The 26,803-nt window shown below is 35.3% G+C and overlaps 2 protein-coding genes across 11 annotated transcripts in view; one reads left to right on the top strand and one right to left on the bottom strand.

Moving 5' to 3' along the window:
* Positions 1 to 5,335, top strand: part of LOC123681116 (dedicator of cytokinesis protein 1) — a 54,465-nt gene extending 49,130 nt beyond the window's left edge. For all 10 annotated transcript variants that reach the window (XM_045619330.1, XM_045619326.1, XM_045619329.1 and 7 more), the window contains one exon: positions 4,696 to 5,335. In XM_045619330.1, coding sequence (XP_045475286.1) covers positions 4,696 to 4,949 — 254 coding nt within the window. In that variant the 3' untranslated portion in view covers positions 4,950 to 5,335. The remainder of the gene's footprint in view (positions 1 to 4,695) is intronic.
* A 5,118-nt stretch (positions 5,336 to 10,453) lies between these two features.
* On the bottom strand, positions 10,454 to 20,746 carry LOC123681114 (zinc finger protein 93-like). Its single transcript, XM_045619321.1, has 5 exons — positions 20,483 to 20,746; positions 19,843 to 20,425; positions 19,344 to 19,696; positions 11,913 to 12,080; positions 10,454 to 10,674 (listed from the first exon to the last, which is right to left on the bottom strand). Exons 1-5 carry the CDS (start codon positions 20,645 to 20,647, stop codon positions 10,525 to 10,527), a joined length of 1,419 nt encoding a protein of 472 aa, XP_045475277.1. The 5' UTR covers positions 20,648 to 20,746; the 3' UTR covers positions 10,454 to 10,524.
* Between the last annotated feature and the right edge of the window lie 6,057 nt (positions 20,747 to 26,803).

Raw genomic sequence — 26,803 nt, 5'->3', positions numbered from 1 at the left:
GAAGTCAACGATTGAAGCGGGCATATCATGGCAGTAGATTTTATACAGAAGAGGTGACAGTGGTGAACCCTGAGGAAGACCTTTTTCGATGGTGAACGTTTGAGATTTGTTGTTCCCTATTTTTACCCTTAACTTTCTGGCAGTGAGGAATTCCTTTATGATTTCAATCAGATATGTGGGTACATCGAGTTTGTACAGCTTGTAGAGTAACCCCTTGTACCATACACTGTCAAACGCCTTTTGGATATCTAAAAACAAAGCAGCGGATTTCAGGTTGTTCAGTTTGGCAGTTTGTACATTTGATGACAAAATTGTAAGTGGATGGAGGGTAGAGCAGTGCTCTCTGAAACCAAACTGGTGAATAGGAATGCGCCCTGCAATTGCTTCAGATAGTTTGAATTTCACGGTTTTTTCAAATAATTTTCCGATTGTTGGCAGTAGCGTTATTGGCCTGTAGTTGTTTATTTTCTTGGGGTTACTATTGGATTTGTGAATGACTATAATATCTCCTATTTTCCATTCTGGTGGGAAGTATTGTTTGTTTAGACAAAACTGAAAGATAGATATTATGAAAAGGTGGACTTCAAGACTTAAATTTATCACCACCCTCCACGATATAGAGTCAGGACCTGGAGCTGTATTTTTTTGACTGTGAAGGATGTTAAAGTATTCTTCTTGGTTGACCATGTTATTGCTTGTTTCTTCGGAATTTTTCCTGAAAAATTTTTCATTCCAGTCGTTTACCATGGAGTCAGTGCATCTATCAAAGTTGTCCTGTGGCGTACCATTATAAAATTTTGAAAAATGTTCTCCGAACAACTCTGCTTGTTGAGCATCGGTGTTATAAGTTATTCCATTTTCCTCAATAGTTTTAATACGAGGAGCTTTTTTGTATCCAGATAGTTTTTTTATTTCTTGAAAAAAACGTTTTCCTTGACAGTTATTAATTTCTTCGCATGCAGCCAGCCATTTGTTTTGTTTATAATCTTGGATAAGCCTGTGAATGTTCTTATTGTATCTGTTTATGTGTGTTTTGAATTCTGGTTGTGGATTACACTTGTATTCACGGTACATTCTTCTTCTAATTTTAATCAATCGAATGATGAAGGGCGGGAGTTCATGTGCATGGTAGATGATAGGCCTTTTCGGAGTGTTATCCAATGTGCTGATTTCCAAGGTTTTTAGAAAATCAGAAATCACATTCCTGTCAAGTGGCTGGTCACTGACATCTTCGATAAATTTTTCCATACATGTGTTTATCTTTTTTATGTTGGACTTATGGAAATTGTAGTGGAGATCGTCATTTATTGAATTGTTCAGTGTTACCTGAAGTTTAAATATAATAGCTTGATGGTCTGCCCCCAGGTCTGGAATGACGTCGATTGTCTTCAGGCAATTATCAAGAGAGTTTGAATATATAATACGGTCTGGCGTGCTGTCGTTGTTATTAGGCATCAGGAAGGTTGGAGGAGTTTTCGCCATTATGCAGTTAGAATTTTTCAGGAAATCCTTGAGCTTTTTGTGTTTCGCTGCGGTGTTTAAATTGAGGTCGCCGATTATGATGCAGTATTGGTATCTAACTGCCATATTGAGAATAGTTTCCTCTATTTCGCCATTGGGATGAACATACAGTAAGAAGACATGTAATTCCTCGTTTTTCAGTGGAAAAATTATATGTAGCACTTCGTTCAAAGGATTTCTGATAAGGGGACCATTGCACTTTTTCATATTGAGAGAAGAATGCGACATTGCCAGGCTACCACCTCTGGTATTTAGATTAGTTATATTGCCATCATGTTTTATAATGTCCCAGTTCCTGTAACTTATTTCATGTTGAGGTTTAGTTTTAGTTTCAACAAACAGTGCCGACTTGATGTTGTATTTTTCAATAGTATTATTGATGAGGTATTTTTTGGGTAGGTAGCTATTTACATTGCAATAGATGAAATCCACTTCACAATCGAACGTTCCGGCTCATATTTTGATGGACTGTCTCAGTCGGGGAATTAGGCTCGTCGAGGTCTAAATCAAACATAAGTATGTAGACCCAGTTGTTTCCAACGAAGGTGAGGGCTGTGTCAACATTATACTCAGAGATGAATTTTTTCTTCAATTTTTCAATTAGATTTTCTCTATTCGAGTTTTTAGGGTTGTTCAATTTTGAAATATAAGTGTTGACAATTGTATCGTGAATGGTAACTGGAGCGTGAATTCTTGACTTTTTACAGATTTTTGGGTCGATTTGGTTGCTTCTTTTGTTTAGTGTTTTTACTGGTAGATTGGGAATGCCTTCAATGGGTTGAGTGGGGCGCTTAGGGCACTTGAAAGACCAGGCCTGATGATCTGTTGAGCCACAGCCGTTGCATTTTGGGGGGAGATTTGATTTGCACTTATTTGTAGAATGTTCCTCATTGCATTTCAAACATTTGGTGGGTTCGGTGCAATCTTTGGTGCAGTGTGTGTACTGCAAGCATTTGCTGCAAGGGAGCGGTGCTGGATCTGGAGCATTGCTTGGGTATGCTGGATAATGTCTGCTTTTGTAGAAAACACCCTCAGATAGAATTTTCTCGTAAGTGTTAATGTTTCCGGTGATAATTCGTATTAAGGATGTTGGTGTGTTAGTTTGCTTGGAAATGATTCGCTTGCAATATCTGAACTCGTAGTTTGCTTTTTTCAAGTGGTTGTTTAATTCTTCATCATTGATTTCTTTTTCAACTCTCGCAATTACACAGGAGTAATTTGGAAGTGGAAGGGATCTTTCCTTGTTCCTTTGGATGTAGGGTGTAGCGGTGGAATATTCGTTAATTTTCTTACTGTTTTTCATTTTCTTGAGCGTTTCTTCAATAATTGCTTTTGGGGTATCTGTTTTGAGTAAAAATCCTTTTTTCGTTTTCAGAATTGTATCCTTATTTTGCGGTCTTTCCTTTTCCCATATATCCGCCATTTGGATTCTGGTATTGATATTGGTGTCTGTATTTATATAGTAGAGTGAATTGTATTTTTTGTTAATTATGTCTTTCATTGTTTCAGAAGTAAGTGAGTTATTATTCTTATGTTGTTCATTCAAGTTTATATTTTGATGAATTGTAATGTTTGGCACTTGTTCATTCATTGTTTGGTTTGTAGTTCTGGTCTCTTTAGTATTTTGAGTTGCATTTTTATTGGATGGAAATCCCTTAAATGGGCCATATTCTTCTTTATCACTACCTGTGATTTTGTTTACTCTGGCAATGTTTATGTTTTGAGTTGATTGCGGGCGCACACGTGTGACATCATTGGAATTCCCAGTTGTATTATCCTGATAAGCGACTTGTGTTGATTCATCCTTTCCCACAGATGGAAATGCGAGTTTTTTAGATTGTTGTTGTGTTGGCGAGTTAGGATTTTTTTCTCTTTTCCTCTTGTGATGAACTGATCTCCATTCCCCATTATCATCAATCTCCATTTCAGAGTATTCACCATCACTTGAAGAATTCATGACGGGTTTTATATTGATTTAGTGCGAAAATAAAATACTTTGAATTAATTTTCCGATAAACGCTGTGATAGACGACCGATCGCGGCAGATGCTACACATGGAATGTAGAGTCTCATATTATGGGAGAATTCTCCTTTACAAATGAAACGTTTTTCATAAACCAATTTTGATGTTAGATAAAGGTTTGAAGTGTCCTTCCTCATAAAGTCCCAATATTGGCCGTTTATAGGGATCCTTTTCTTCACGCATGCTCTATGACTTCATAACATAATCTGTTCTGTTGTGTATTTTCCATCACAAGATTTTCTCTACCACGCAAACTTTCTTGTTAAAGTAGTTTACTTTCACTTCATACACAAAATTTTAATTCAACTAATTTCAATTTCTATGAAATATTACCAAATGCACACAATAAATCACTAGTCCTCAGAGAAGTCAACCCTAAGAAATTTAAGACTTACGAATAAAAGAAAACTTTCTCTAGAAGAATAAGAAAATTCGGAATATGTTCATGGAAACGGAGCCCCCTTTAAAGGCCACTTTCTAATGAATCGGTCTTTACCAATGAAAGCCTTTTCGAATGGATTATGAAACTGGCCTTAAGTGATGAATGTATTTCACAGAAAGGAAATAAAGTTCATCGAGACATTACTGCCGTGAACAAAAGATCTGCATGGTCGCAGTTCCCGGAAGGCTCACCGAAGCAAAACGACCCCAGTTCAAATAATAATAATAATACTGCCGGACTGGTAAACAGCGCGGGGATGTACAATAGATCTTTAGGTCAAGGTGCATGCGAGATCGGATGATCTTTCGTCCCCTCCTCTAATCTAATCTTATCTACTACATATTTTTTCAAAATTATAATAATAGATAATTTATTGATAAGACCAAAATACACATTTTTGAATAGAGGAAAACCCAAGTTTTTTTTCAACATGCGGTATGGAGTATTAGACAATTATTTTATAGGCCACATGCTTATCCGAGAATACTTACTGGTGAAGAGTATTCCGATTTCTTCCAAATATCGATATATAAATCGACGTATTTCCATCAAGTGAGGAATCAACAGAATATTGCATATAATTATGGATAAAATTGGTTAAATAAATCTGAAGAGGAAGGTTTACTTTGAATAATTGAATTAATTGATATCTGATATGTTTTTCTCTAACGATTTCGTGCATTGTTAAAATTGATATAACAATTTTCAGGCACCACAGATTCAAGTATAAGTGAAGAAGATATTATTCCACCCCCAATTCCAATCAAACTGAGGAGTGAAATCAACAGTGATTACTGCAACCTTGAAAATTCTAGTTTCTTGTATTCTTCTCGTAATTCAACCAGAAACACGATAAACAATATCCAACTTCCTGTAGTGTCCGACTCACAAAGTGATAATGATGTGCCACCTATACCACCACCAAAACCTCCCAAAAATAAGACTAAAAGTGTTATTTTATAGTAAAAAATTCACGTAATACTTACCAAAGAGAAGATTTAAGAAAATATTTTCATGAATCAAAATTTTATTATGTATGTATGTATATATATATTTTCCTTATTAATTTTTCAAGGAAAGATATTTTACAGCCTGAATGCATTTGCTTAATAATATAATAAATGGAGTTGTTTTCAATGACAACTTATTTTTATCAGATAATGTGCTAAATGCCTGTTATGAAAACAAAATATTTTATAAGTTTTTGTTACCATAAGTGCCATGTTTTTGATAGATCATGTAAACATTTCTATTTATTACTAGGTATTTAAATTAATAACAGTTAATCATCTGAAAGAAAAATTGCCAAAGATAAATGATTTTTAATAAATATTCTATATAATTAATAATTAATTTTGTTTTATTAAGAGGTGCCGAATCGTTCACGTGGGAAAATTTATTATATGGGGGAGTATTTTTAGAAAATAAACTGGCACTTCTGAATAAACCTTATACATTTCTTATTCATCTATAGTCTATATCAAAAGGCTCAATTCTGGGATGGAAGTAGTCTCCTAGCAAAAAACACCGAGTTCCACATTAATGATATATATATATTTTTTTTTAATTGAAGATTTATTTCTGACCCCTAAACAGCGGATTTCTCCACTGGTATCAGAGTCTAAGATTAACAGTAATATAAATTATAAAACAATTCTTACAAATGTAACCAAAATCCGTGAACCTTATACATGTAAGGCTCGAAACCACAATCTTTTCCTTTCACACAAAGCAGAATATAAAAAAATTGAAAAAGAAACATTCGTATAATGGGGTTACAATATTATTAATTTGTAATTTATGACTAAAATATTCTTATACAGGTGTGGGGAAATAGGAGCCCGTTGTGCCTAAAAACTCAACGGGTAGCCCTCAATACCTTGTCGCGGACCAACTTTCCTCTCTCAGCTGTCGTGTCTTGGCTAAGGGATTGCACTCAGGTAAACGATGCCAGATAAGGTTGTGAGCGAACCTCTAGACCACCTCGTCATACCAACGCAACCTGGCTAACTTTGTTCAAGTCTCGCGGGGGGATTGGATTGCTTGACCGCCCGGAGCGAGAGAAAATCATCTCAACAAAAATTCTAAATACGGAGGACCCAAACTTGTCAAGGAACTAACAACACTATTCAACAAAATAATCAGCACAGGAAAGGTTCCTGCAGAATGGAAAAAAAGCATAACAATACCCGTCCCGTGTTCAAGAAAGGAGATAAAAGGAACCCCGAAAACTATAGAGGGATCACGCTACTTAATTCCACAATGAAGCTGTTCACAAAGATTCTGACAGATATAATTCAAAAATACACAAATACTTCTGAAGAACAGCAAGGATTCAGGAAAAACCGATCAACTCTTGATGCAATATATAGAATCCGGCAGCTAATAGAAAAATCTATAGAGTACGACAAGCCTGTGTACATGTGCTTCATAGACCTAACAAAGGCTTTTGATTGAGTTCAACTGAAGGATGTCACTCGTATCCTACAGAACAAACATGTTCCACATGACATCGTTAACATCATTAGGGAACTAAATCATGAAACATCTACGAGATTATCAACGAAAACCGGTCTTATGAAGGATATACCAACACCAACAGGAATAAGGCAAGGAGACTCCTTGAGCCCTCAACTATTTAACATGATAATGGACGACATAATAGAGGAACTGAAGACAACAAAGGGATACAAACTAACAACAGGAGAAATAATAATAATCTGCTACGCTGACGATGCAGTAATCATGGCCGAGAGCGAGGATGATTTACAAAGGCTCCTGTTCAAATTCCACACGAAGGCCAAAAAACTTAGCATGGAAATATCTACCCCAAAAACAAAGACTCTTGTCATTTCTAAAGAACCTATAAGATGCAAGCTTGTAGTGGAAGATCGACCAGTTGAACAGGTGATGGCAGTCGAATACTTGGAAGTACGAATAACATCCAATCAGGACAGAAACAGGGAAACTAGAGAACAGACCAGCAAGGCGGCAAGGATATCGGGTGCACTAAGAGATATCATATGGAATAACAGGCACATGCGTATGGAAACTAAAATTAGAATATATAAAAGTGTTATAAGACCAATAATGACATACGGGATAGAAACAAGAGCTGACAATCAAGTGACCAAGAACGCACTTCGAACAGCCGAGATGAAAATACTGAGAAACGCCCTGGGGTTCACCCTAAGAGACAGAAAGAGAAATGAAGAGATTCGGAACATATGCGGAGTCCAAGATATAGTACGTTGGGGTCGAAACAGAAGGAGACTATGGAATTCCCACGTGGACAGGATGAACGAGGAAAGAATCGCGAAGATTGCGAGAGACGGAACACCAGGAACAAGACGACCGATAGGAAGACCTCCAAAAAGATGGAGAGATTCGTGGACGTCGATTTCGCAGGAAGGTTAAATGGAAAACACTTTACTTTACTGGTATCAACCTTGAAGCACTAGGGGAACTCCATTGTTCCATTACTTCTACATGCGGGGCTCCTTATAACTGGATCTATATGACCCTAGCTTCTAGTCATGTAGTGGCACCTAAAGGTACCATTCCGATCTCGGCAGTCGCGACCCAGCAGTCGCTGCCCGGCAGCCGCAGCCGTGGTCGCGGCATACCGCTCGTAGGGATTTACATGCAACGCTTTCCGATACAAGCGACTCAGCAGCGCGGCTGGGGGGCGTGTCCTGCACGCGACCACGGCAGCGCCGCCGAGCCGCTTCGGGAGCAGTATAGCAGCGCTGCCCGCTCTTTACAATAGTAAACATGGCTTTGTTTACAGATGAAAATGACGAGGTTTTAATCGAATTAATATCTAAAAATCCGCCGCTTTTCGATTCCAGACTCGCAGCCTATAAGGACAATATTGTTCGTGAGAATATATGGGAGCATATTGCTACTAAACTCAATAAAACAAGTAGGTACCTACTTATATATATATTATTATTGAAACATTGTTCATAAATAATATAAATACATATTAACCACAAATCAACCTTGCTGTGCGTCGTAGTCTATAGCTACTCTAGTTCATTCTATTTATCCATTGTTCTTGCCATGGCACTTTTCCTGCATCTGAGGTGAAATAATCTTTAAGAGCTCCTCTGATTTGAAATCCATCTATATTTTGAAACCCTCCTCTGCGAGCCAATGGAAACATATTCTCTATAGCTTCCGGTATTTTATTGTTGAATCGATAATATGGAATTCCATTTTTTTCTAAATAAGCATCCCGTAGTAAATTGTGGAGGCAGCATAAAGTAGTAATCAAGTCATCGCATATTTCTGGTTTAATTGCTATAGGTGAATATAAAATACGGAACACTTGACTCAGAAGAGCAAAAGAATTCTGTGACTCGCCTTGCCCGGCAGATGCGGTAGTTGAATATTGCTTTATTACGATCGCCCCTGACATGGTTTTTGTAATAGGGTTTCATCATGTAGACATCTAATGCAAAGGCGTCGTCACCAATTAAATAATATGGAGCTAAGGTATCTGTCCCTGGTAGAGGTACTGGTTTAGGCACATTAAATTCACCCGAAATAATTTTTTTCCCCATAGCCGACTTTTTAACTATACCGCCGTCACAATGACTTCTGCTTCACTACTGCACTTGGCAGTCGGCCGCGGTCGCTGCTATCCGTAAGCTCGTGGCAGCGCTGCACAGCAGTGGCAATGGGCAGCGGCTGCCGGCCGCGACTGCCGGGTCGCGACTGCTGAGATCGGAATGCTACCTTAACATGAATAAGGCTCAAGAAATATTTAAACCCGCTGGAGGTCTGGGGTAGATGACCTCAACCTCTTCATCCGGGCCCCTTAAAAAAGGAAACAAACGGTAAAACCGTCTACCGTGTTAGTTGCCCAAATTGGGACAACTGTGCGGCAGAGATGATCCACTGAAAAAGGGTCTCAGTGGAGCAAGAGTGCGGAAGTACATACGACTCCTCCATCAGGGATTTTCACCTGAGGAGGCTAGGAAACAGGTACAAGAATGTCTTATTGGTTGAATATTTCCCGGGGGTGTTACACTCATTGGCTGCATCTATCACTTATTAATAACTTCCTAATGATTCGAATAGACCAGTGTGGTCCATGGGGGTATTATTGACATTCATTTTTACTTAGTTTTAGTTCGTTGTGTGATCTTTTTAATGATTTCGACTATGATTTTTTCCAAAGTTCTATGTAAAAAAAAAACGAATATTTTGCGATCAAATCTATTCCTCCATTTACTTTCAAAGTAAGTTATGATATGGTGAGTTCTGGAGAAAATGATTTCGTATCCTAAAGATCTTCATACCACTGAAGACAAAATTTTTGGTGAAATACAAAAAGGACTAGGTGAGATATATTAACCAACAAATTTTTCGTCACATTTTCTGATTTTATCAATGTTATTACTAGTTTGCTTAATCATGTAGAATAGGCATATGACCTTGATGCCCTCTAATTTGCTACGTCAAAACTCACAATAGCAGATGCATAGCCAGATCGAAAAGTCAATTAAGTATTTCCTAGAAAATAAAAATATTTCACCATTTCCCGCTATCAGTCGAGATAGCTATAATAACAGGTTACCTATAACATTGAATTTATTCTGATTCTGAATACGAGTTATCGAGGAAAAACTTGAAATACCACAATTTCCAACTTAGTGGAGTAGACTTTGACTTTCAGAAAACATAGAAACTAAAAGTGGATATTTGGATAACTTTTATTTTTTTTTTGCCCTGAGGTAGGAGGAAAGTTAATGCCATCTCCAGCGGCGGGCCGGGATGATGTTAAGTTGCCGCTGGATTTGTGTGGGACTTTCACCTCACTAAAACCCCCTCCTCTTTTCACAAAAGACCCCCGGAATAGGCTTCCTAGCCTGCGCCTCGAGAGTATTTGGATAAATTAATATGACATTTCATGAAATGTCATTAATTTTTCGTAATTGAAAATTTTATTGGTTTATAGATTCTCAAACATCCCAACAAACAATTGATTACAATTCATGAAATTTCGACTTTTTAGTTTCTTTCTGTTTTCTAGAAGTCATAGACTACTCCATTCAATGAGAAATTGCAAGTTTTCCTTAGTTCAAGTTTTTCGATAACTTTTAAAGTATAATGTTTGCTTTAGACCCCCTCATTTTATACAATTGGATTTACATCAACAGTGAGGATAGCAAAGTCATCTTTATTTGGCTGATGGGATTTTATGCTCCTCACATTAGAAATCTACAATATGAAGACATATCATTGCCAATATTATATGTTGGTCAACAAGTGAGCCATTATATTCTCTAAACTAAACACATTGTAAGTTTTGTGATCCGAAGTTATTGAAAATACAGTTGAAAATTTTTATTTAATAAATATTTCAGATGAATTTCTGAAATTAATTCTGAATACCGATTTCATTTGTCATGACAACAATGAAAATAGGGGAAAAGTATGAAGAGAAACAAGTGTTGTAATAAATATAAAAATTCTATTATGTTAAAAATTACCACATGTCGATCTTGATATATTTAAAATATCCAGTTCATTCTGATGCATTATTTTCATGGCTATTCATATGTTTTCTCATTGAATGACTATTAGAAAATTCTTTTTCACAGAAAAGACATTTATATGGCGTATCTCCAGTATGAACTCGGAAATGATGCATTAAATTGTTTTGATGATTGAAAGCCTGCAAAAAAAAATTGTGTTAAATCAATTAAATAGAGCTTATTTCATATTCGTTATGAATACAATTCGCAAAAATTTGGATCATATATGGGTCTGCCGATCGATTAAATAATATATAACTTTACGATGATAAATAACAAAAAATTTTCGAAACCTTTGGGAGTATCTAAAAGAATCCGCATATTGACATGAATTCGAAAGATTATGAATTAAGAGTTATGTGACAACAATGTGCCAAAACAAAACTATTTGGATCTATGAAATTGTCTCTGTATGATGGATTGACCCACTAATATGGAAAAATATAGAATTATAGTAAATTCATGCATATATAGTAAAAAAATGAGGAAACCATTGACAATCAAGCTTTTGAGCATACCTTCTTTTATGCGCCAATATACAATTCCGTGGTCTATAAGAGCGCCATTCGCACATGAACAAGCTTTAAAAAGCTCCTGACTTCATAATAAGGCCACGTTTCACGATTATAGTACTCACATGGTAAGTACTTTCATGTTAGTTTCCTTGATAGTAGTAAGTTGAGCTCATTTTCACGAATATAGTACTATCACATGCTATCGCGCTTTCATGTTTTAACTTGTATTCACTGAAACTGACGGGAAGTTCTCTAACTATTGTGAGAGTGCTATCACTTATCTAGCATGATGAGATAGTTCGAGAGTGGTGTCGGGTGGGGACAGTACAATAGAAACTATCAAGTAATTTAGAGCGGTAGTTTCTGCCACGATAGTGACTATAGTAGAAACTATCATCGTGAAAATGAGCTTTTAGTTCTTTCCTCATTTTGCAATTCATAAAAAGTATTCTTTTTCTGAAGTCAGCAAAAAGGGATGATAGCACTTACTTTCTAAACTAAAATTTTGTACCAAATAAATATTTCACTCATAAGCAGAGGCAATTTATCAATAAGAAATATTACCAGATGTAACTTCTGGGTAAGTAAAGAAGCTAGGTAAAATTAACAGTAGAGCCTTTCAGTTGAATACTTGATTATCCAACGTATATAATGTGATATTTCATTTTGATCGTCCGGCAGGTCTCTATGCAGTAGTAAAACTCTGTGCAGTAGTAAAACACAGTAAAGCAAGTAAACACATTGCAACTATTCCAAAAAAATTGAAAATATTGATTGATACAAATGGATAAAATGTGATATTTAAAGTATGACTACCAACAACAAACTATTTGTTCATCTAAGAAAGACAAAATAAATCTTACTTTTCCACAATACTTGCAAGTGTAAGGTTTTTCTCCTGTGTGTATTCTCTCATGTGCTTCAAGTTTATCTAACTGTTTGAATCCTTTATTGCAGAAACTGCAAACATGCTTTTTATTAACATATTTATGAATTCTCTGATGGAGTATAAGTTTATCTTCTGTCAACAACTGAAAGCAAAAATTAATCATAAAAATAATTATTGAAAAATTTTTAGTTTACAAACACATTCAAATACCAAATATGTATATACAAACAAACATAAAAAATGTAATTATGAAAAACAAATAAAAATATGTAGGCGCAAACAAAGAATGGGATGAGGAGCAAAGGAAACAAATAGAGAATTGGTACCCGAATGAATTACCCCACATTTCATCAAATTTTACATTTGAGCATTGAGCCAATACTAGAGGAAGAATACTATACGGCACTCAACCATGGAAAGAACACAACACCTGGCTATGACAACATTCCAAGAATAATACTGAGGACCCTTCAGTTCACAATGTTATAATAAAAATTCATAACTATTGCCTCTCTTAATCCCTCTTTCCAAGTGAATGAAAAAAAGGCATTTTGATTACCATCCCCAAGGCAAAAACAGAAAATTCCAACATAGAGTACAGGCCTATTACACTTGGTGTAATTAAGGTTAAAACTGACAAAAAAATAATTTCAATTAGAAATGAACACGATATAGATTCCATAATTAGATTATTGGGTGATCAGTTTATGGGTCTATATTATGTAATTATTCATGCTTATTTTGAATAAACATTATTATTATTATATTTGATATAGGATTTGTTGTTCGTTAAAAATTGTACAACTTGTCGGCGGTATTGGTCATTAATAGAATTACCTTATTTAAAATTTTCTATTCTCTATCACATAGGTACGCTATAGTTATTTTGCGAAATTACTTTCATTTTTTATTATTGATTTTTTCTTTGTTTTTGTTCAATTTTCACAATAGTAGAATGGAATACGGAAAACGGACAGTTATTATGATATTGATGGTTCTAAACAATAAATTGCTCTTGATAAACTCCTGAATATTGTTCATTTCAACATACGAAGTATAGGTAAAAATTATTTATCGATTTAATTATTTACCCTGTTCACTTTTAATTGTATGGTGAAATTTGATTTCAGGGTTGTTACTGAATATATTTATTGTTTACGATATGAACTAAGTTCATATCAATATATTTATTGTTTACGATATGAACTAAGTTCATATCGTAAACAATAAATATATTCAGTAACAACCCTGAAATCAAATTTCACCTTACAATTACAGGTAAAATTATGATGATTTATTAATATGTATATCTGAATGCCTTGAATTTGGATAATCTTGATGTAATTGTTCTGTCTGACCGTTGGGATTTGTATGATGAATCAAATTATAATATTTCTGGTTTTGATGTGTTTTATAATGAATCAAAATATAATAAAAATTATGGTTTGTTAATCGAGCATGAATGTGAATGTTCAAGTGGTGCATCTCTCTCAGTCTAACTTTTTGTACTTATCTTTCATAATAGACAATATGAAATTATTTATCGATTTAATTATTTACCCTGTTCACTTTTAATTGTATGGTGAAATTTGATTTCAGGGTTGTTACTGAATATATTTATTGTTTACGATATGAACTAAGTTCATATCAATATATTTATTGTTTACGATATGAACTAAGTTCATATCGTAAACAATAAATATATTCAGTAACAACCCTGAAATCAAATTTCACCTTACAATTACAGGTAAAATTATGATGATTTATTAATATGTATATCTGAATGCCTTGAATTTGGATAATCTTGATGTAATTGTTCTGTCTGACCGTTGGGATTTGTATGATGAATCAAATTATAATATTTCTGGTTTTGATGTGTTTTATAATGAATCAAAATATAATAAAAATTATGGTTTGTTAATCGAGCATGAATGTGAATGTTCAAGTGGTGCATCTCTCTCAGTCTAACTTTTTGTACTTATCTTTCATAATAGACAATATGAAATATGGAGTAACTACTTCATATAGGCCCCTTTCTACTGACATAAGACTACATATTGAGGAATTAAATGAGTATTTAATGAACTTGGGTTCTGGGGATAAAGAAATTTTTTTGGGCGATATCACTATTAATATTCTGAATACAAATAACTTGGATGCATTAACATATGAGACTTGTATCAGACCAAATGGTTACATTTCTGAGATAACTAATAGTTCCGCCACTATAATAGATCATATATACGGTGTCCCGGGAAGAATGAAATAAGGTCTACAGTTTTTTTACCATCTCACAGTAAAAAACTGTAGACACAAGCATCCTTGGATCACACCTGGGCTAATAAGATCGATAAAGCGACGAGATAAAATGAAATTATGGCTGAAAAAGAATTTTACTGCTGAAAATAAGCGCAAGTTTGCGGAGGTTTATAAGAATTCACTGAATAAGAAGTTTCAGATTAGCTGGTAAGGTGGTCAAGAAATTTTGGAAAACTCTGAACCCTTTAAATAACACAAATAATATTATATCCGGTATCCCTAATGAAATATGTGATGAGGAGGGTAATATTGTTAGAGGATTGAAGGAAAAGGCGGAAAAATTCAATTATTTTTTCGTCAACATATGTAAACGCTTGACACAAGATAAAATTAGGTACTCCAGTGCTGTTACTGCACATGTTCCTCCAAGTCGGTCATCTATGTTCATCAAACGTGTCGATGAAAATGAAATTGTGTGCATTATTGCTTCACTGAAAAAAGTGCTTGCCTACGACCCGGTGGTATTTCGTCATCCCTTACTAAACATATACACACTCTTATTTTAAAACCTCTAGTTCATATTGTAAATCTGTGTTTTTCAAACGGTATAGTACCAACAGAGTGACATTTGCGTTGTACAAGTCGGGGGATAAAACTGAAACGAAGAATTACCATGCAATGTTAGTAATAAATAATTTTGCTAATATATTTGAAAAATGTCTACAAAAAAATCTCTTCCTTTGAGTGATAGATAATTTGAGTTCAGGTAGTATACAAAAGAAGGAAAACAAAGACCACCTAAGACAGACAGAAAAATCTGGATGTTCATCTCTAAAGTTAGGAACTCAGTAGAAGGAAAAGATATTAAAGAATATGTAACTAAAAAGACTACAACAAATATTGAAGAAATTTCGGTCACAACTCTACAAACAAAAGTAGAGACTACAAACTACAAATGTTTTCTAGTGGGAGTCCTCATGAAGCCCAAAGAGGACCTATACAAAAATGAATTCTAGCCAGTGGGTATAGCCTTCTCAAGATTCGACTTCAGAAGAGATCAGCATTTTTTAAAGAAAGGCTAGGACAACATAGACAACAACAGATAAAAACACCACGCGCATCAAAAAAATCAGAGAGAACCTGAAGTTTCAGTTCACCAAAATCTCCAATCAATTGGGAACTCAATGAATAAACTTGCCAAAATAACATCAGAAAACCCTGACTGCAATTTCCTTTGTCTGACTGAACACTGGAAATGCGAGGAGGAACTACAAAACATCAGAATACCAAACTTCAAATTAGCAACTAGCTACTGCCGCAAGAAAGGAGAGCATGGAGGTGTAGCCATCTTTATTAGAGAAAATCTACAATTTGCGATAAACCATCATGTAGAAAAATTAAAAATTAAAGGCAAATATGAATTTACATCGATAAACAGCAAAATAAGTGGAAACAATCACACTTTGCACAGTATACCGCCCCTCTGGAAGCCCAACAGACAATTTTTTCGATAGAATGGAACTAATGTGTGAGAAAATGTTTAACAACAAAAATATGGCCTTCATGGCTGGAGACTTCAACATCAAAATGTTATCCAACATAAAAAATAAAACTGAAATGATTTCTCTTATGCAAGCATATAACCTACACCAGACAATATTTAAACTAACAAGAGTCAGTAAACAACCTAGCTGCATTGATAACATTTTCACAAACAGTAATGCGAAAGAAGCAAAACATTTTTGAAGAGCACATTTCAAATCATCACGACTTTTAAACATATATTTGAGCAATGTTTCCCATGAATAAAAGTGAATATAAGCCCAAAAAACAAACTGTGTGGCAAGTGAAGAATTTAAAACTCTGTATAGGAAAGCAAAGAAAAAGTATGACACCATATAAAAACAGAATGTCAGAAACACTACAAGGAAAGAATAAAAGCATCGGATAACAAAAACAAATGCATGTGGTCAATCTGTAATGAAATATGTGGAAGAAAGTCAAGGAAAACAAATATAGGCATAGAAGGTCACGCAACTGATATAGCTGAAAACTTCAACCAATACCTCCTACATTTGTAGGTACTATTTAGTACCAGAGCTAACTAAAAACTTACCAAAACTCCTGTTCAAAAGCAATATTGTCAAAAACAACCCGTGCATATACCTTAGACCAACAAAAACCACAGAAATTGAGGAATTATCTAAACTCATAAAAAACAAACATACTTGCGGCCAAGACGAAATACCTGCATCCATTATAAAATCTAGCATTGGAAAGATCTAGAAAGTTCTTTGCTACAGCATCAACAACTCTTTGAAGAACGGAATATTCCCTGAACAGCTGAAAATGGCAGTCACCAAGCCAATCTACAAAAAAGGAGACACAGAAAATATTGAAAGCTACAGACCAATAAGCCTGCTACAAAGTTTCTCAAAAATATTTGAGTTGATAAAGCGTAAAAGACTGACAGAGTTTTACCTAAACAGCAAAATCTTGAACTCAACCCAACATGGCTACCGAAAGGGCAAATCAACAACGACAGCTACTTACAACTTTATCCAAGCAATTATTAAACAACTAGAGAAAGGAAATTATGCACTGGGAATGCTTCTAGATCTATCAAAAGCGTATGACTGCCTAAATATCGAGATTTTATTGAAGGAACTCTGGATGTAAGTTTCCCCGAAATTTCAAATATTGTTCAAAGCACTTTGGAACAAACTATGCAATGGTTCCAATCCAACAGACTATGTATGAACGTAGAAAAAACATGTGCCATTCTTCTGAAGACTGCTCATTCCGGTTTTCTAACACCATCACAGATCCAACTCAATAACAATAAAGTCGTACTTCTGGACGCTTCCTGGGTCTCACAATAGATGAAAATTTAAACTGGAGCGAACATATATCATCGCTATGCACCAAGCTAGCTTCCATCTGCTACTCACTGGGTGTTTTAAGAAGATATTTAGACTTATCATCCATTAAGATAATCTATCAGGCTACATTTGAATCTAAACTAAGGTATGGAATTGTATTTTATGGAAGTGGAAACACTATGGATCGTGTTCTGAAGATGCAGAAGAGAGCTGTTAGAACAATTATGCGAATGAAAAGTAGGGAATCATGCAGAGGAATATTTCGGAAAAATTGCCTGCTAACTGCAATTGCAGTTCACATACAAGAGTGCCTTATATTTGTATTCAAAAATAAAAACTACTTTCAGAGTAAAACTACAACAAGCTATAACACAAGGACAACAAAGTTGAAATATCCACAACATAGACTTACATTAACAGAAAAGGGACCAGAATATAGTTGTATTAGATATTACAATAAAATTATAGATTACACAGAAGAAACAACCACCCTCAAAAGATTTAAAAAGCAAATTTTCAAGCTTTTAATACAAATCGAACCATACACGGTGGAAGAGTTTTTGATTTATGATGTGAGGAGCTGGAACAGGACCTCTAATCAGTAGATGTTTGAAATATTTTTTTTGACGCTATTTCATTTCAAGAAGTTATGTATCACATCTCTACTTTACTTGAAATAAAGCTTGTTATTATTATTATTAAGGAATACGGGGTCAAGCATTTAAATGGCTGGAAACTTATCTAAAGGAAAGAAGACAATATGTAGCAGTTATAAATGGCTGGAAACTTATCTGGAGTAAAGAAGACAATATGAAGCAGTTGAGAAAGATGAAATAAAAGGGTTCTCACAAATAGGTATAGAGCAGGGAGGTATATTGGGCCCTTTCTTGTTCATAACTTATGTAAATGACTTGGAGAACTATCTAACAGAACAACATGAAATGGAGGAAGTGGAATGCGAAGAGAATCCCAATAACTTACAAATAATCAACACGAAAGAGAATACAGAATCCCTCCTAACTCAATATGCCGATGACACAAACATCTTATACTGGGAAAAGACAGTAGAAAATACCATAAACAAGGCAAGACAACACTTCATTAAGATTGAGAAATGGTTTAACACAAATCAATTCTTTCTAAATAAGGAGATAACAACAGCTATTCTTTTCAGGACAAAACAAATTTAGGTGGAAATACCAGGACAGATTACCCTTGGAAACAGCATACAACAGCTAGAAAGATCCTCAAAATTCCTTGGAGTTTACCTGGACGAGTTCCAAGTTTGGGGGGAACACGTGAGGTATGTGTCGAGAAAATTAAACTAACAACATAATATACTCTAAGAAATATATCATCTCACATGAATGAGGCAACAACAAAGACTTTTCACTATGCCTGCTTTGAAGCCATAGCAAAATAAGGTATTGTATTTCGGGGGACCAGCTCAGATATTCAGCATATTTTTTAAATGCGAGCAATAAGATCCATTACAAAAATGAAAGCTAAAGTTGTAGAGGAGTCTTCAAGAAAGACAAAATCCTCACAATATACGCTTTACACATCTATGAGTGCTTGATATTTGTCTCTCAAAATACCAGCAAATTCCAAACTGAAAAAAGCCATACTTATCCAACGAGAACCAATGGCATCATGTACCCAATTCATAGACTTACACTCTCAGAAAAAGGAACACACTATAGATGTATCAAGTTTTTCAATAATCTACCAAACAGGCTACAAAGACTAAGATCACACAAAACCTTCGAGTGAGAACTCAGGAAGTACCTCATTGACTTAGAGCCCTATAGAATACAAGAATTTCTGGATTCGAATTGAAATAAATAAAGATCTATGTTTATTTTGACACAATTTCATGCAGTTTCATGTAACTCTGAGAAATAGAGAAGCTTATTTATTTATTCACGTAACTCGATGAAAAATTTTGGTCCTTTGGTGTATCGAGTTCACGAGAGTCCACTCTACTATAATACCCTTTAAACAACCCAAAATTGAAGAAAAACTATTTGGAGGAAAATAAGATAAACACTTACGTTGATTTGGAAACACATAGTTTTCATAATTTGAATAAGATTGGATAATACACAACTTATGATCATCAATTTTGAAATTTTATCATATAGAAAAGTTACCAATTTTAGTGAAAAGTAATAAAGAATATTTCAAAAGAGACTGAAATCAAAATCATTGACCCTGTATTATAAACTTTTAGCAACATCAATAAGAAAACCAAACAAACAAACCTTTTTTTGGCATTGTGTACATTCAATTCCATAGTCATCCAGATGCAACTGTTCATGATAGTAAAGAGTTCTTTTGTCTTCACAATCTCGACCACATATAATGCAATGGAAATCTTTCTCGGCATGAACATCTCTCAGGTGCTTCTTATACTCTGATATTTGTCTACAAATTGTTTGGCAATGGAGACATGTCCAAATCATATTCAAAGTTGGAACATGTTCTTTGCTTTTATGTATTTGAAGTGCAGTCACAGTACTCAGTAGTATGCCACATTCTGGACACATTATATTTTCATCTGGGTTGGAGTTGTGACTTTTCAAATGTTCTTCATAATTTTTACTCCATTTGAACTCTGAAAAATTAAAATATTGAGTACTGATATATGAAGATAATTGATTTACTTTGAAGTATCAAATAATATGTTAAAGGAAGTAAGTTTGGTCTTTATATAAACTGCAATGTAGATTTTGAATTAGACTATTGGGTTGAAGAACAAACCTTTAGAACATATATCACAGACATATTTTTTTGATTCTCTTCGATTGCTATGGCATGATCTTAGATGCTGTTTCATACTAGTAACATTCCGTGTAGAAATATTACAGTGAGGACACATAATGGTTTCACTCTCATCATAATGACCAAATTGCATTTGATGTTTCTTTACTTGCTCTATTTCTAATTCCATATTGCAAAATTTACATTTTTCAAGTGAATAATAATTATTTGTATTCAAACTAGCCACATGATCAATGGTAAATTTTTCATCACTACTGTCAGTTATTTCTATTTCATCAAAATCACCATTTTTGTCTTTATCAAAAAAAAGTTGAATTTCCATGTCTTCCTGATTATCATCATTGATTACTTTAATGATTTCTAAATTTTCTTCTTGTTCATTTAGGTCTTCAACAACTTCACAATCAGTTTTATTGAAATCTAAGAACTCATTTTTACCATCTATATCACTGAATTGGCTTAAAATTAGTTCAGATTCATTACATTCCACGAAAAAAGAGTATGCCCCTTGAGCTTTGACTAAACAAGCAGCACAGATTTGTTGTGGATAATTATCATTTTCCTGAAAAAAAAAAGATTATTACAGCAATTTAAATACTTTGAAATGGAATGTACTTACTACTATTTGCGTGTATTTCGAAAGCATGTCCATTAATTTTACTTCACCATCAAGTAAATACAATTCGTCCAAACAAAACAAATTGCCGGACTCATATTTACGTAGACAAGTTCTACAAATTGTAGAAAAATCTTCTAATATAAGGTTCTCTTCGTCTAACGGCATCGTTTGAATAAATTTATTAATTCAACTGTTCAGAATATGTAAAATCATTTGATATTTTTTATTTACTTCAACAGCAATTTCGTAAATATAACCTATATCTATCATCGATGATACTGTCAAAATTTGACAAATGTCTTGTTTTTATTTTGAATTAATTTATTATTTGGGGATATAGATCGAATGTTTATGTTATGTTATACCTGAGTATTCGTTATGAAAATTATTATTCTTAAACTATTCAGGTAATTCCTTAATGCAATTTTAGACAACATATTTCAACATTAGCGGTTCAATACGTATCCATGCCACCTATCGGCGGAAAGAGTAATTTCATGCGTAGGGTTGAAGAACTCGAAAGATTTTTTTTTATATGTATGAAAAGTGTATCGTCTGCTATGGTCAGTGACACAAAATATTTACTATTCTTGAAGTACAATAAAGTACATAAGATGCAATTAGCAATGTTTTACATTAGATGCAATGAGCATTTAAAAAAATAATAAATAAATAAGCTATTGAGGAAGTTCACTACGTTAGCACTAAAGTCCGGCTTGGTGAGGTCTGCTCGCATATTTCCCTGAAGATCGCATAATTCACGTCTCGTAGTGAGGAAGGGACAATCCATTAGGATGTGGTTGACATTGAGCGGCAAGTTGCAGTGTTCACACAACGGTGGGTTGGACGAAGTCATGATGTAACTTTGGGTGTATTCGGTGTGTCCAATTCTAAGTCTTCTCATTATGACTGTGGTCCGTCTGTCTGATATGGTTAACTTGCGGCTTCGTCAGCAAGTTCATTTTCTGGTATCCCTACATGTGAGGGTATCCATATTATTGTCAGGTGGTGGTGAGTACAAATTAGTTGTTGATAGCGGTCGTGGATATTTTGTACAATGGGATGCTGAGTATGTCGGTCTTTGATGAGTTCCGCAAAGGTAGCTGAGTCGGCGCATATGGCTACATTAAGCTGATTGGTATTTATGTTTTCTATAGCTTTAAGGATGGCATATAATTCCCCCGTAAGTACGCTTGTATAATTTGGGAGTTTAAATTGTTGAAGAATGCTATTCGAAGTAGTTACAGAGCAGAACATTCCTGTATCGATTTTTGAAGCGTCGCGTCGGTGAAATAGACATTATCATTGATTTTTTGGATCATAGTCAGGTATTAGACTTTTGAGAATATATGATGGGAAACGTATCAATGGTAAATTCATCGATATCTGTTAAATCAAGTCAACTTGATTTACTAGTGAAATTCATAAATGAATTGTAAACAAAGTGTAGTGCCTGTGTCTGATCAAAGATGGCGCTATGGCACTGGGGCGGATCCAGACGATGTTTGAGGGGGGGCCATTGAAAGTCACGGCTCATATAGGTTAGCAAAACAGCGGAAATTTTTGTTGGTAACTACTGGGTCGAGTGTTTTTTTATAGAAATCATATTAATATAAATAATAATAAATCATATTATATTCAGTTTCCAAAATTTGTGTAGGACAAAAACAAGTTAGAAAAAATTCACATATTTCATAAATATATGTAAATTTATTTTATAAGAAAACTCAGGCGCAAGATAGTAAAAGGTATAGCAAAAAAAAATCCAAGGAAAAGCTATACACAGGGGAGCAGTAATTGAACTTCGATAATATTCGATAATATATATGGAATGTATTGATGACACTATACTTGTCAAGATTTCCCGGATTGGAAAACGTAATCCATCCCACCCACGTCTGCTGAGGATTTCCTTTTCGAACAACGGGGTTGTGGGAACATTGCTGAGAAACAAGAAGAAGCTTCTCAATTTTGGAGATTTTAAATGCGTGCTAGTTTCTGATGACAAGACTCCTCACCAGTTAGCAACTCTGAGGCAGCTTCGCCTTGATCTGAAGGACCGCGAAAAGTCCGGAGAAAAGTACGCCAGGGGAGAGCCAAAAATTGTATCCCAGGCTCAAAAAAACTGAGTAGTAGCATGCACGAATGCGGAGTTTTATTTATAATAACATTCAATCTCTCCATTCGAAATATGATGAACTTCTCTCATTTGTTGGAGTGCATGGTTCATCGCTCATTTTCATTACTGAATTTTGGTTGCATACTGATATTTCTGATTCTTTAGTCCTCATTCCGAATTACCAATTATTTAGGAGGGATAGTGTCACTACGAAGGGTGTTTGTGTGTACGTTTGACTTAACATTTCGGATAGATCTACTGTCGTGTCTAATCAAATTGTAGCACCAGGTATAGATAATATTTTTCTCCAAGTCACCTTTTGTAATTGTAAATTTGTATTCGGTTACGTTTACCGCCCAAGAGCTTGCAGTGGTGAAGACGCTCTTTATCGCTATATATCTGATCTGTCGCTCTCATCAGGTAATGTTCTGATAGTTGGTGATTTCAATTTACCCCATTTATCCTGGCCTCACATATCTGGACAACAGGCTGGATCATCTAACTGCAATTTTACTGATATGTTTCTTAACTCTAATTTCTTCCAGCTAGTTGACAAGCCGACAAGATACCGCTCAGGTCAAACTCCATCTTTACTCGATTTAGTTATAGTAAATGATCGCGATCTTTTAACTGATATTGAATATCTTCCACCGTTTGGGACATCTGACCACGTGACACTTTTCAGTTTCATTCTCAAATTCCTAAAGCAACTCAAAGAAAATATGTATATGTGACTGATGAAGTTGCTCTCAATGAAGATCTAGCTGCTCTGGACTGGAATTGTCTCTTGCGGGATTTGGATATTGACGAGATGTGGAATAGGTTTGTCGATGTTTTCAATGAGTATGTTCCATCCAATTCAGTTCGTAGGGAATTTCTCAGTAACCCGTCTAAACCATGGATCACTCGAAATATTTTCAATATGATTCGTCGGAAGAGGAGCCTTTGGAAGAGGTATCTGGCTAGTCGTAGACAGGAAGATTATGTGGTCCACCGTAAGTACTCCAATATGCTTTCTAATTCCATTAATGATGCTAAGAAACAACACGAGCTTAATATTGCATCGTCTAATGACCCAAAAAAATTTCATAAGTATGTTCGAACTTTTTTTGATACGAAAGTCTCTGTTCCTGTCATAAAAAACTCGTCGAGTATTATTTGTCAGAGTCATCTAGAGAGTGCTGAGGTTTTTGCAGACTCGTTTCTCGGCGCTTTCACAATCGAACAATCGGGAACCCTACCTAGAGTTACATCAGCAAGGCCATTTGTTTCACTTAGCAGCATTTCTTTTACTGTTGATGTTGTCGAGGAGAAACTCAGGGGTCTCAGGAGCAATTCTGCCCCTGGTTTGGATGGGCTGACTGCGGGGTCCTTGAAAGCTTGCTCTCTCTTTCCACCCCACTGAGTATTATATATACACATTCCCTCGAATCGAGGAGAGTACCTACAGCATGGAAAAAGGCAATAATCACACCAATTTTCAAGAAGGGTGATAAGCTTTCTGCTAGTAATTATCGCCCTATTAGTCTGACATCAATTGCCTCCAAGGTGTGTGAGAGAATAGTTGTTGATTAGCTGCAGAATTTTACCCTTACTAACAACATTTTGCCGCCATGCATGGGCTTTTACCGGGGAGATCAGTGTTGACATGTTTAATGAAATGTGTCGATGACTGGAGTAAGTCTGTCGATTCTGGTATACCAGTCGATATAATCTATCTTGATTTTTCTAGGGCACAGGGTACCACTTCGCCGTCTCGCTCACAAACTTGAACATTTTGGTGTGGGTGATGATTTGTTGCATTGGATTGTATCCTTTCTTGGTGATAGAGAATTTCAGGTCCGTATTCATGATCAGTTGTCTTCTCCCAGATCTACCAGTAGTGTACCGCAGGGATCTGTATTGGGTCCGCTGCTTTTTCTCTTATATGTCTCTGATTTGCCTTCTCTTCTGACTTCCATCTGCTCTCAATATGCTGACAATCTCAAATTGTATGCCAATCCTCTTCTACATCATTATATCCTACAGAGAGATCTTGAGACGATTTCGAGGTGGTGTACTGAGTGACTGCTCCCCCTGAATGTTGAAAAGTGTGTGGTCTTGCATGTCGGCAAAAATAACCCGAGACATAGCTATGTTTTGCAGAATACTGTTTTAAGGACAACAGACAGCCATAACGACTTGGGAGTGATAGTGACGGAGGATCTTTCGTGGTCCAAGCATGTTGAGTATGTGGTATCAAAGGCGAGACGATCTACCTACTTAATGAGCAAAGCTTTTCGTGGATGTCACCCCGAGGTTTGTGCGAAGATCTATTCAGCCTACATTCGACCTATTATGGAGTTTTCCGGTCCAGTATGGAACCTCCACCTGATGCAAGATGTCGAAGCACTAGAGAAGGTGCAGAGATGGGCTAAAGAATCCCATTTGGTCGGTCTAGACCAACCTATGAAGAGCGACTCAAACTAATCCACCTATCATCCTTTGCGGAGCGTCGCGTCGCTTGAGAGGGGATCTAATAATTACATATAGAGCCACGCACCAAATGCTCTACGGAATCGATCATGTCAACACCGTTTTCCTCAATTTCAACCATCTACGTGGTCATCAATACAAGCTCCTGAAACAAAATTTCAGAACAACTGCTAGACAGCAGTTTTTGCCAAATCGAGTGTTCAACGTCTGGAACAATCTGCCAGCGGATATTGTTGGGGCCCCTTCTGTGAACTCGTTCAAGTCAAGATACGTTGGATGGTGTACTCGGCGGTGACTTTGTATATTTACCTTTGTGCTTTTTGTTTTATTTTAGTTTAGTTTTTTCCATTGTACTTCTGTTTAATTAATTTTTTTTCATTTCTGAGCTTTTATAGGTTTTAAACCTCAGCTCTTATTTCATGTAACAATAATAATAATAATAATAAAATACCAGACTCTCACACAGAAGTTTTTTAGTATACATAGGTAAATACGATCTATGCAGATATAAGATTCTTAACGCTCCATAAGCTCTACCAACCGTATTCTCTACATGCTCGCGAAACCTCAGCTACTCATCCATAATCAACCCCAAATTACGTGCACTATCAACGAAAGTAATAACATTATTCGAATCCACGATTTCGAGATTATCCTTAACGAGTTGTCTATTGTTTTTGGAGCCGAATGTAAGAGTAAATGATTTTTTTGCATTCAAAGAAAAGCCATGTCTCCTAGCAATGTCCCATAACCGATGTAAATCCTCATTGAGTTGGATGATTGCATTATTTAGTTCATCAATGACGAAATCGATGAAGAGCTGAGTCTTCGGCATACATATGCACCCTGCAGTGATGAATGAACTTCACAAATTGACTGGTATACAAAATTAAAAGCAGGGGTCCAAGAACCGAACCCTGAGGGACTCCATTTGATACACTTTTAGCTTTTTTTTTATACACTTTTAGCTTTAGATATTTTAGTACCCAATTTAACAATTTGCGAACGACCAATCAGATAAGACTCGAAGAGATCGAGTGCGCCCTCAAATATACCACAAGACAAATTATTTTTTTTGGATTCTAATTTAAATCGAATAGATGGTTTAGGATATGTGGAATGTAATAAACAATAAAGTTGCTCAACTGAATTCTAATGAAATACATTGATTGAATTATTCTGCTGAATTTCGACTTCATTAAACGCTCAAACATTTGCGGATGAACCATATTATTTTCAATTCGAATAGATGTTGCAGACATTCTCGATGCGAAGATGTTTAAGATTAAGATTTAATAAAAAATCATTTGTGAAATTCGTTGAATTGAAAAAAATTATTCAATACATATTTCTAGGAATCCAGATTCTCGGAAATATCCATTTGCCGCCCCGCTAGAGCGGGCCCATGTTCTTCAGTTCAGTTTCGACTTTATGAAAAGCTTTAATATGTCTGTGTTTTTTCTTTAAGATTATCGAGTTAAATACGAATGCGCCCACACCCAAGTTAGTTAGTTAATTTGATATAAAAAATGAAAAATATTATAATATAATGGAATGTGGTATGAAACTTCTCATATTTTTTAAGAAGGATAACTTGGAAATAGTAAAAAGGAATAGTTTATCGTATATTTTACATTCTATTCTGAGGAATAAACATTTTGATGGTAGAATTGAAAATTGAACATAAAAATAATCAAGAAGCCGCCCCAAGAGGCAATCAAATTAGG

The sequence above is a fragment of the Harmonia axyridis genome, chromosome 5, assembly GCF_914767665.1.
Source record: "Harmonia axyridis chromosome 5, icHarAxyr1.1, whole genome shotgun sequence".
In the NCBI taxonomy this organism is placed as follows: Eukaryota; Metazoa; Arthropoda; class Insecta; order Coleoptera; family Coccinellidae; genus Harmonia; species Harmonia axyridis.
This window is presented reverse-complemented; position numbering and strand designations above follow the sequence as displayed.